Source organism: Rhincodon typus, chromosome 4, assembly GCF_021869965.1.
Source record: "Rhincodon typus isolate 14 chromosome 4, sRhiTyp1.1, whole genome shotgun sequence".
NCBI classification, from domain to species: Eukaryota; Metazoa; Chordata; class Chondrichthyes; order Orectolobiformes; family Rhincodontidae; genus Rhincodon; species Rhincodon typus.
In genome coordinates, this window is record NC_063335.1 from 91,766,522 (window position 1) to 91,778,668 (window position 12,147).

Consider the following 12,147-nt stretch of genomic DNA (forward strand, 5'->3'; position numbering starts at 1 on the left):
TTTGACAGAACATGGCATCAAGGAGATCTAGCAAAATTGAAGTTCAAGGGAATCAAGGAGATCTCTCTGCTGGTTGCAGTCATACTAGTACATAGGCAGATGTGATCATTGGAGGTAACTCATTTCAGCCTCAAGCCACCACTGCAGAAGCTCCTCAGAATAATGTCCTAGGTGCAACCATCAGCTTCATCAGTGCCATGAACTCCATCATAAGGTCAGAAGCGGAGATGTTCACTGATGATTGCACCATGTTCAGCACTATCCACAACCCCTCTGATACTGAAGCAGTCAATGTACATATACAGCAAGACATGGACAATATCTAGGCTTGAGTTGATAAGTGGCAATTAGCATTCACCCACACAAGTACCAAGCAATGGCCATCCCCAATAAAAGAGAAACTAACAATTACCTTTTAACCTTACAAGGTATCACTATTACTGAATCCTCCACTTTCAATATACTGCAGTTACCATCACTAGAACTTAAATTAACCATATAAATGTTGTGGCTACAGGAGTAAGTCAGGACTCCCCAAAGCCTGTCCATCATCTGCAAGGCACCAGTCAGGAGTGTGTTAGAATACTCTCTACTAGCCTGGGTAACTGAAGCTCCGACACAATTCAAAGATCAACACCACCCAGGACAATGAAACCAGATTAATTGGTACCCCATTTAACACCTTCAACATTCTCTCCTCCATCACTGATGCACTGTGGCAGCAGCCTGTACAATCATTGCAGTCATTCACCAATTGCTTAGACAGTATCATGAGCTTTACTACCAAGAAGGACAAAGGCAGCAAATGCACAGGAACACCACAACCTGCAAGTTCCTTTCCAAGCCACACATCATCCTGACTTGGAACTATATATCTGTACCTTCACTCAAAGTCCTCTCCAACAGCTCTGTGAATTGACCCAAAGCACATGTACTGCAGTGGTTCAAAGTGGTCACTCATCATCACCTCAAGAGTAATTAGGGGTGGATAATAAACAGTGGTCTAGCCAACTCATATCCTTTTTTTTGAAAACTGCTTCAATTGGGACTTTTCAATAAAGAATTGGATATATAGTGAAGAGAAAAGAGATACAAGAAGAAAGCTGGAGTGTAAAACTAAATTGGACAATGTTCAAAAAACTGGAACATGCAATATGACCCCATTCCAAACTTTTAGATTCTAGAATAAGATGCATAATGGTTTGAGAGAAATAGGGAACCATATTAGATTTCTTTCTTTACTTACATACATACTCGCAATGAACACACAAAATCAGAAGTAAAAAGTATAGTATCAATCAGCCATCATTCATCTTTCCCAATTATCATTTTCACTGATGACATGTCATCTGAGGTCAAAATGTCAACAGTGAGCAGGATAGCAACAGATCAGAAGAACTTCCTGCTGAGAAGAATACTTCCCAGGGAAACATGCAAGCACAAGGCAGCTGAAACTTACTACAGCGAACCATTAAATGATACGATTTGGTAAGGATAAAGATACAAAATCAAATGGTGAACTCAAAGTGAATGCATGAACAGAAAGATCTGCGTCTCCATCTACACGAGACTTTTACAGCAAAGTTGAGAAGCAGTTTAAAAACATACATGGGGTCCTCAGCTTCATAAATGGTAAAGAAGTTATGAAAAACCTGTATAGAACACAGCCTAGGCCCTACCTGGTCAAGTACGCACATCCCTTTTTAGAGATAATGTGAATGCTTAAAAATTAAGGTGTAGAGATTTAAAGGGGTGAAAGACCTCTGTTATATAGATATACTTCAGAAACTGGAGGATAGTAGAAGCAGATTTACTCACAACATACTATGGGAACTGGATCAATACTTGAAGGGGAGAAAACTTGCATTGCTATGGGAAACAGCAGGTGTATAGGACTAATAGAAGAGCTAACTGAGCCAATATGGATATTTTCTTGACTATCATTCTCAAATTTGGTGTATCGTGCAGCATTCAACTCCCAGCATTCCAGGTATTTAAGGGAGACAGTGATTAAAAGAAAATTGTCAGCCACCTTCCAGTTTCTTTTCTTTTCATTCTCTCCACGGAAGTAACTTCTCCATTAACTCAATAGCACAATTCAAAACAGCATAGCTCATGTCTGAATTTGTGACCAGAGAATAAAATGCTGCTTTGTATTACCAAATAAACAATGTATAATTTGAAAATTGCAGGGATAGAGTACAGAGAATGGGAAGTGGTAAATTATTTAACAACTCTTCCCTCTCCCAATCTTGGCTGTTACCTAAAAGAGCAGGAATTGGGTTATCTGGTCATTCAGGTGTCTTATCCAAAATGCCGGTAGCAAAATATAGTGCAGCCCAGATAAGGAATTATCTAGAAAATATTCAATACCTTCCTCATTCAGCAATATTTCATTGGTCCTAGATTTACATTACTTGTTTGGGGAGTGTTTCTGCACAGTAGATTAGTGAAAATGAAGGAGAATTTATAAGTCCAGCCAAGAGAGGGGTTGGGATCTCAGTGACACTTCATTTTGAAAATGTTGTCTCCAGTGTTACAACACTCCCCCATTACTGTGTCAGCAGGGACTACATGATCAAATCTCTGAGTTTGAATATATGGTTCAAGCCTCATACTCATAATAAAATTTCTACCATTTAATACTTAAAGTGATTTGTGTTTAGAATTTGAAGCAGTCCATGTCCAAATGCAGCAAGACCTGGACATCTAGGTTTGGACTGACAATTGGCAAGTAAAATTAATGCCACACAAGTACAAAGAAATGACTATCTTCAACAAGAGAGAATCTAGTCATTGTCCTTTGACGTTCAACAGCATTACCATCACTGCATCCCCGGCTTTCAACAACCTGTGGATTATCATTGATCAAAAACTGAAATGGACCAGCTATATAAATACAGTGGCTGAAAGTGCAGGTCAAAAAACTACGAATCATGTAGCGAATAAATCACTTTCTGACTCCCCAAGGCTGGCTCCATGGCACAAGTCAGTAATATAATGCAATACTCCTCTCTTGCCTGGATGAGTGTAGCTCTAACAACACTCAAAAAGCTTGACACAATCCAGGATAACACCATGCACCAAAGCACAGTTGCAGCAATGTGTACCGCCTACAAGATGCATTGCAGAACTTCACCAAATATGGTTAGACAACACTTTCCAAACCCACAACCACTTCCATCTGGAAAGACAAAGGCAGCAGATACAGGGAACACCACCACCTGGAAGTTGCCCTCCAAGTCTGACTTGGAAACATATCACTTCTTCTTCACTGTTGCTAGGTCAGAAATCCCTTCCTAGCGGCATTGTGGGTATGCTCACAATAAATATACTTAGGCAGTTCAAGAAGGCAGCTCACTGCTACCTTCTCAAGGGCAATTAGGGTTGAGCACTAAATACTGACCAAAACAGGGAAGCCTGCATTCCTTGAAAGAATAAAGAAATATCTAATGTTAGGCCCATTTCAAGTAATATGTCTAAATTAGTGAAGTTGATAAAAAACTAAAAGAAGAGGAGCGTTGAACATAATTTGTCCTGTACTCACTGTTAATTTGCTTCCAAGTGAATTCCACAGGGTCTTAGTCAAAGTTGCCACATCCAGAGACTGACGGATCCATTTGTCCAGATCTATAAAGGTTGCAAGTGCATCAGTAATGGGCTTTGTCTCTGGACTCTGGAATGGACAGAAAAAAAATTCTTGAAAATAGTTAAACTGAATTTCTAACAACTTATTCTCTCCACTCTGTTATGTTGCCATATATAAAACAGAAGCACATATATACCTGAATAATAGTTATGAGATAGCAAAAAGGCAGGAGATTGACATTAGGTTGATCAACTTTCACATGCAATCCACAAAAGTATGATTGGCCAAATAGCCTCACTTTCTGATTCAAACTTCAGTTTAAATGGTCCAAGAGCACATGATGTAGAATGTTTCAAAAATGAATTGCACAGGGTTAACAATACAGTTATATTACAAAAATTGCTTTGTAATTGGAATGTATTTGAGGTGATTCTTTGTCAACAGATCCAAGTAACACAGTCAAATCATAGTGTTCGGACCAGGAGCAAATGGCATTCTCCTCTATACACCTGGAGAGTAGTGTGTTGGAAGTGGCTCTGAACTTCTGCTAAAAATGTTACATGTTAAATTGATGACAGAGTTATTCACCTCTCTTGACATCAAAACATGGGAAAATTAGTTGCTGGTCTTCCCAAGAACTTTCAGAGATCTAACTAACCACTTGTGGTTCCATAATGGAAGATGAAATGCTGAAGTTTTTTTTCAGATTTTATTCCTCATTTAGATTTTGCTATTTGCCTATAGCATTTTACAACCAAATTCACATTATTCAATTGGGCAGCATTTCATTGCCTATTTACAGTCACAAGACCATGAGACATAAAAGCAGAAGTAGGCCATTTGGCCCAAGTTTGTTCTGCCATTCAATGAGATCATGGCATTTCTGATAACCCTCAACTCCACTTTCCTGCCTTTTCTCCATAACCCTTGAATCCCTTACTTGTAAAAAATCTGTCTCTCAACCTTGAATACAATTAAAAGTCCAGCCTGTACAGTAATCTGCAATAAATAATACCATGGATTTACTACTCAGAAGAAGTTCCTCCTCATTTGTCTTAAATCAGGAACTCCTCACTTAGAGATTATGGCATCAGTTCTAGACTCTCCCACAAGGAGAAACGGCCTCTCCACATCTATCGTGTCAAACCTCTTAAGAATCTTATGTTTCCAGAAAGTCATCTCTCACTCTTCTAAGTTCCAATGAGTACGAAGTACTCAGCCTCTCCTCATAAGACAGATCCTCCTACCTAAGATCATCCTCGTGAATCTTTTTCTGGACTGTCGCCAATGATAATATAGCCTTCCTTACATAATGGGAACAACACTGTTCATTGTCTTCTAGGTATGCTCTAGGTAGTGTCTTGAATAGTTTTAGCAAGACTTCACAATTTTTAAACTCCATTCCCTTTGAAATAAAGGCTAACATTCCATCTGCTTTCCCTAATGCCTGCTAAACCTGAATGCTAGTTTTTTCATGATTTATGTATGAGGACCCTAAACGCCTCTGTGCTTCAGCTTTCTGCATTCTCTCAACTTAAATAATATTCAGCTCCTCCATTCTTCCTAAGTACATAACCTCACTTTTACCACATTTAAGTTCAGCTGAGGGTCAGAAAACTGTGTATAATGGTCAATCGATATTTCTGGATGAGATTTATAGAGGAGGTCCCCAAGGGTCATTACTGAAATCTTCACTTTTCCTGAGGTACATTAATGGTCTGGATTTGTGTGCTGGGGGCAATTTCAAAGTTTGCAAATAAGACGAATCTTGGAAGAACTATAAACTGAGGAAGATAGTGTGGAATTCTAAAAGACAAGTTAGCAAATAAGTGGCAGCTGAGGTTCAATGCAGAGAAGTGTGAGGTGATACACTTTGGTCAGAAGAATATGAAAAGACAATTCAAAATAGGGGTTACAATTCTAAATGGGATGAAGGAACTGGGTGTATCTATGCACAAACACTGAAGGTGGCAGGACAGGTGGAGGGAGACTTTTTTTCAATTTTTTTAATAAGAGCAGAGAGTACAAAGGAAAGTAAAGGAAGTGTACAAGACATTTGTTAGACCTCCACTACAGTACCATGTACGGCTGTGGGCACCATATTGTAGGAAAGGTGCAAATGCATTGGGAGAGATTACAGGAGCGACTTATCAGAGTAGTTTGAGGAAACTTCAACTATGAAAATAAATTGAAGTAGTTGGTACTGCTGTCCTTGGAGAGCTGATAGCCGAGAGGAGGTCTGATTGATGTTTTCAAAATCACAAGCAGGCTAGATAGAATAGATAGGGTGAAGCTGTTTCCACATGTGATAGAAACAAGAATGAGAGCGCATAGATTTAAAGTGTTATGCACACAAAGTGAGGGTGATATGCGAAAGAGCTTTTTCATATAGCAAGTAGTTAGGGCATGAAATGCACTACCCAGAAATGTGGTGGAGGCATGTTAAATTGAGACAATCAAGATGACAATAGATGTTTTTTGGATAGTAATGATGTGCAGGGATATGGGGAAAAGGCAGGAGACTGACATTAGATTCTCACCACTTGCTTTCCACCTACTTTTGTGTCATCTGCAAACTTAAGATTGGATTAAAAAATGGACAGAACCAAGGTTGGTCTACAAGATTTTAAGGCCTCTGCCTTTTCCAAGGCTCTCAGTCCTTATACTCAGTTTAAGCTGTCTAGTTGATTAGTGTATAGGAATAATGGAAGATTTACTTCAATGAATTCTATAAATCAATGACGGAAATAATTGGTTAGTTAGAATTTCACAATAAAAATTAAAGTCTTCAATCCATTGAAAATCTATTAAATCGTACTGAAAGATTTTGGAGCTCTACTATACTCCAAGTTTGAGTACATTTAGTCCGTGGGATTCTGTACAATGTCAATGAAGGTGTAAGGTTGGTCTTTATTTCGAAAGAATCATGTTCAATGCCATTGTGAATTATGGATATTGGTATCTTTTAGTATTCAGAGCAATCCTAAGTAAAACCACTCTCCACAGCCATTTTATGGTCCTGCTGTAATCATGAGGGGCCCCATGGAATTTCAGAACTTCTTATTTATCCATGGTAGTTCCTGATACATAACACATGCACACTTTATTCCCGTACCCTTTGTTGATCAAAACTACTGTTTGACGTAACTGACCTTTTGCAAGCCCCAACTGAGTTTCCGGAGCACGTCAATGTACTTCTGGACCTGGAGACGTATGGGTTCGTGGAAGACTCTGTGCAGGCTCATAGAAAGCGAGGTATTTGAGGACAAATCGAGGTGAAATCCTTTCAAACTTTTCTTGTTCTTTTTCCAATATTCACTGCATTTATTTTAATGATTAGAGGAGGGGAAAAAAAGTACATTTTTAAGGATTACAGACATTGTGTTGGCTTGGTAATCCATATAAAACTATCAATACCAGGATGCTTTGTATTAATGAGGGTTTTCCTCATTTCCCTGATCCTCGTCTTCTACCAGTTGTCTTGTCTCAGTGCTAGATCCTCTAAAAAGTATAGTACAGAACAAGTAATATGGAACAATTCAGTCCCATCTGATTCTCTTTGACTCCTTTTAAAATTCTTCCAGGGAATCTGAGCATCATGTCGATGTCAGCAAGTAGGCAGAGATTGTACGCAGCCCTTTTGTGTCTATAAGCTCCAGTACATTTATAGCACGCTGCAAATAAAAACAAAATGCACATGCACGTTGCAAAGATGACTCTCATATTATGCCAGCTTTGTGATATTACTTTGGTGGGCAGAAGCATGATCTTCTATTCCGTATGTGCGCACATTTGTTCTTGCCTTTAAGATTTTATAGCAGACAGTAGAAATGACACTCAGAAGAACATAATTCATTAGACTTTTCCAACATTCTTGCCTCAGCATCAATGGACATAGGATCCTGAGCATCAAATAGACATTCAAGTGTTTCTAAGATAGAACCACAATATCAAAACTGTAACATAACGCAGATGGCTTATCTAGTCAGACACAATAAAGGGCTACTTTATTAGACACAATGGGTCAAGTTTTCACTCTTGAGATGAGTAACAGCAGCTTGGAAAATTTCCAGCTTCGCTCACCTCTTCAGGAAATACTGACTCCAGGCATTCGCTCATCATTGTTGGTCACTGGAAGCTGCCTGATGTCAGGCCAGCTGATCCCAGAAAGACTTCAGAAACCCCCATAGAGGCTGCCAGCTGTGGAGCAGGGCTTTTTAAAAGTCCCAGCTCCACCTGTGGGAGCTCATCTCAGGTGTAAACAAAAAAAATCAGGGAGACATGTAGGCATGTAGCCTCTCTCTCTCTCTCACTCATATTCTCTCTCACACACACACTACTCCATTGCGGTGACCTAGGCCAAGGTATGGTCCCTGCTCCTACCCTCCATGCCTTCTTGATGCCATGGCTTGTTGTGGCAGTCTCCCTGCAGTCACCCCTGCCATTCAGCAACTATACACTCTAAAGAAGCAATGAACACCATACCGTATAAGTGAAAACAAAATCTTTAAAAAGGAAATCATTTATCTCTTTCCACTAAAACACACTGCATCCCAATAAAAGTTTCATTCAAACAGACTTTTAAAGTTTCACATAAAAACCACTTAAACCTGTGTCAATAAACATTGTGCATGTTATTTCTTTACCCTTTTACACGTTGGCATCATTGGCAACGCCAGCACTTGTTGCTCATTCAAAATGGGCTATTTTAGAGGTCTGGAGTCACAAGTAGGCCAGACCCGGACAGAACAGCAGATTTCCTTCTCCAAAATACATTAGTGAACCAGATGGAGTTTTACATCAATCAATGGCAGTTGCCATGGTCGCCATCACCAGTAACTTTATATTACTGATTTATTCATTTAATTTAGTTTACACTTAGTGGGATTTGAGCTCACATCAATTGTGAATTAGCTACAGCCTTTGGGTTAATACACCACAATGCCACTATCTCTACTGCTGATTTAGATTGATGAGTTCAGACATTCAGAGCTGTCAACGACTCAACATTTTAGATGCTTCAGCTCTCTAAGCACTCTATTTTGTTCTAACTATGCATCCTAATTAATCATTCTAATTCGTTTCATTCATTCTGTCAGGTACAAAGTGTCATTTTAAAGGGATTCCAAGTCAACTTAACTTGGCAAAAATCTAGCCATTTTTTAAGCTGCCAGCCTTTAAAAGAGCATTTCATCCTCAATCTGGTAGTAAGCTACTGAAACGATGACCGGAATGTAGTTGAAAAGAAATTCGCACAAAGCACAATTTCTCACAGTCCAAAGCCCTCCCATTCTGAAAACAAACTGGAAAAACAATCAAAATTGCAATTATTCTTTGAGATCTTGAGGGTGAATAGAATATCAATTGAAATTCATTTCCAGTTCCACTGAACTTGATAAATGCTGACCACATCATTGTTTGCACGAGATTGCACTAATAATGTGGGCGAGAGAGGAAATGGAAAAGAGGAAGTATTGTTCTTTTGGAATTACAAATCAAACTTTTAAGGCAATACTTGGCTTCTCAATAAATTTTATTCCCTTCTATCATGAGGCTATTGGATTCATCATGGTGCAGTTCTGTGTACATGTTTATTGCAGATCAGTTCAAGTGAATTTAGGACCAAAATGAAACAAACCATTATCTGCTCATCATCCCTTACGTTTTTTTTGAATCAGTTCATACCTTTTCCACATTCAACCCTACAGTTGTCAGATACAGCTGATTTTGTTCATTTCCATTCTTATCAAATTTCAGCCAGTAAATCTCTACAACTAGCTTTTTTACCTGAAATCTTGGGTATAACGGAAGGATTCACCCGTGGTTGCTTCATCTTCCTCACTGTCATTCTTCCCTCTTTGAGTGTTGATCCAGCTTTACTTTTTATACATAAAATTAAGAATCTGGTGCTCTACCATAGAGTCATATAGCACAGAATAGGCCTTTTGGTCTATCAAGTCTGCGCCAACCTATCTACACTAATCCCAATTTCCAGCACTTGGTCCATAGCCTTGAATGTGATTACATTTCAATTGCTCATCCATGTTCTTTTTTTACTGTTTCGGATATGCTTTACTTCCTACACAAATACAAACTGAAACTGTACATTCAACAGTCAGCACATCGTATCAGATCCCTGATGGCTGAGCTACTCCCAGGATTAGTTTATATTTCTAGCTTTCAGTTTTGGTTTAGACTTGCCGTGGCCGCTGGGTCTTTGAGATGCCCTTTGTTCCAAGTCCTTCTTCATGAACGGTTGTGGTTGTGGCTTTTTTCTGTTTCCATTACAACTGTTTCTCAACCCCTATCAAAAGGTTTAAGAATTCCCACCTCTATATCTCTCTCAAGCAGTGAGCTTCAGATTCCTAACACCCTCTGGATGAAAAATAATTTCCTCAAATCTCCTTTAAACCTCCTGCCTTTCACCTTAAAATTTTGCCCTCATGTTATTAACCCTTCAACCAAGTGGACCAGCTGCTTCCTATCCACCCTGTCCATGCTGCTCAGCCTTCTCTGCTAACCCGTGTCTATCCAGCCTCACTTTAAAATGCTCCAACCCAACATCCTGGTGAATTTTCTCTGTATCCCCTCCAGTGAAATCACATCCTTCTTACAGTGCGGCAACCAGAACTACACACAGCTATCATCTAATCAAAGTTTTGCAAAGTTCCAACATTACTTCCCTGCTCTTATAATCTATGTCACAACTGATAAAGGCAAATGTCCTGAATGCCTTAAGTACCCTATTAACTTATACTGCTCCTTCAGGGATCTGTGGACAAGATCCCTTTGCACTTCCTAGTGTCCTGCCATTTATCAAAAACTCTCATGCCTTGTTACTTCTTCTTCCAGAGGACCATTGCCATGCTAACCTATTTTAATGAATTCCATATCGTACACTATACTTTAAACATTTGATAACTTGTGGTTCATTAGTCAGTATAATATCCACTAAACTGTCATATCCATCTTGGTTACTACAGTAACTTATACTTGTGCAGAGCCTTTTTGTCACTAAAGATCCCAAAGCTCTCAGGAGCATTATAAAACTAACTATGAATTTATATGACAAAGTGTGGCGTTATTTTTATTTAAACTGTTACTTTACATTACATGTTAATTAGGGGTTAAATTGAAGAAAATCAATATTAGTAAAAATAATGGTGGTTGAGAAATTAATGACATTCAAGGCTGACAAACCCCCAGGACCTGATAGCCAGCATCCCAGAGAATACTGAAGGAAGTGACCCTGGAAATATTGGGTGTAAATTAGTGGTCACCTTCCAAACGTCATAGACTCCCAAGCAGTTTCTATAGATTAAAAGATGACAAATGTAAACCCTTCATTTGGAAAAATAGGGAGACCCTTACAGATTAGTTGACCTAACATCAGTAGTGGGGGAACTGCTAAACATCTATGTTAAAAGACGTGATAACAGAACACTTGGAAAGCATTAATGGGATTAGGCCAATTCACCATGGGTTTATGGAGAGAAGTCATGCCTAACAAATCTACTGAAGTATGAGGATGCAACTAGTGGAACAGATAAGGGAGAACCAGTGGATGTGATGTATTTGGATTTCAAGACAACTTTTGATAAGGTCTCACATAAGAGGCTAGTGGGCAAAATTAAATGCACTCAGAATGGAGGTAATTAACTGGCTTGAATTGTGAACTAGTTGACAGACCAAACAGAGAGGGGAAATAAAAGTATCTTTTTCTGGCTGGCAGGCATAATGTGGGGATCTGTGCTTGGACTCCAAGTATTCACTATATATATAAATGACTTGGATGTGGAACTAAATGCAATATTTCCAATTTTACCGAGAACACAGAACTAGGTATGATTGGGAGTTCAGGAAGATGTAAGGAGGATTCAGGGTGATCTAATGAAGTTGAGTGTGTGAGCAAACGCATGGCAGATGCAGTATAAATGAATAAATGTGAATTTAAGCATTTTAATGCGAAAAACAGAAAGGCAGACTATTATTGAAATAGGAATATAGTGGCAAATGTAGATGTACAAAGAGATCTGGGTGTCCTGGTGCACCAATGAAAGTAAACAGGAGTGTGTAGCAAAAGCAAGTCATCAAATGGTATTTGACTACATTGCAACAGTTTCAGAGTTACTGCAACTATACAGGGCCTTGGCGAGACTGCACCTGGAGAGCTGCATCCAATTTTGATCTCCCTACTGAAGAGAGGATATATTTGCCATATGGAAGCGCTGCAAAGTCTCACCAGGCTAATACCAGGTAACCAGGTATGACTGTTGAACAAGAGATTGGTTTAACTGGGCAGGGGGTTAACAATTAACCACTTTTATATGGAACTGAAATCATGTTCATTCTGGGTCTGGCCGATACAACAAGGTACCTTCCCAAGGAATCATCATGAGTCAGACTTGCAACAATCCAAAGGCATAATGGTCTTGAACTGGAAAATTGAAAATAGCAACTCCCAAACCATGACCAGTTCCATTTAGAAGGCCAAGAGAACACCACCACCTGGAAGTTTCACTCCAAGCCACTCACCTTCCTGACTTGGAAATACTTGC

The 12,147-nt window shown here is 39.2% G+C and overlaps 1 protein-coding gene across 1 annotated transcript in view; it reads right to left on the reverse strand.

Annotated features, from left to right (window-relative positions):
• Positions 1–12,147, reverse strand: part of LOC109916337 (ALS2 C-terminal-like protein) — a 70,744-nt gene that overhangs the window by 31,549 nt on the left and 27,048 nt on the right. Inside the window, exons 7-8 of the mRNA XM_048596166.1 lie at positions 6,742–6,907; positions 3,548–3,676 (exon numbers count right to left, since the gene is read on the reverse strand). Coding sequence (XP_048452123.1) covers positions 3,548–3,676; positions 6,742–6,907 — 295 coding nt within the window. The remainder of the gene's footprint in view (positions 1–3,547; positions 3,677–6,741; positions 6,908–12,147) is intronic.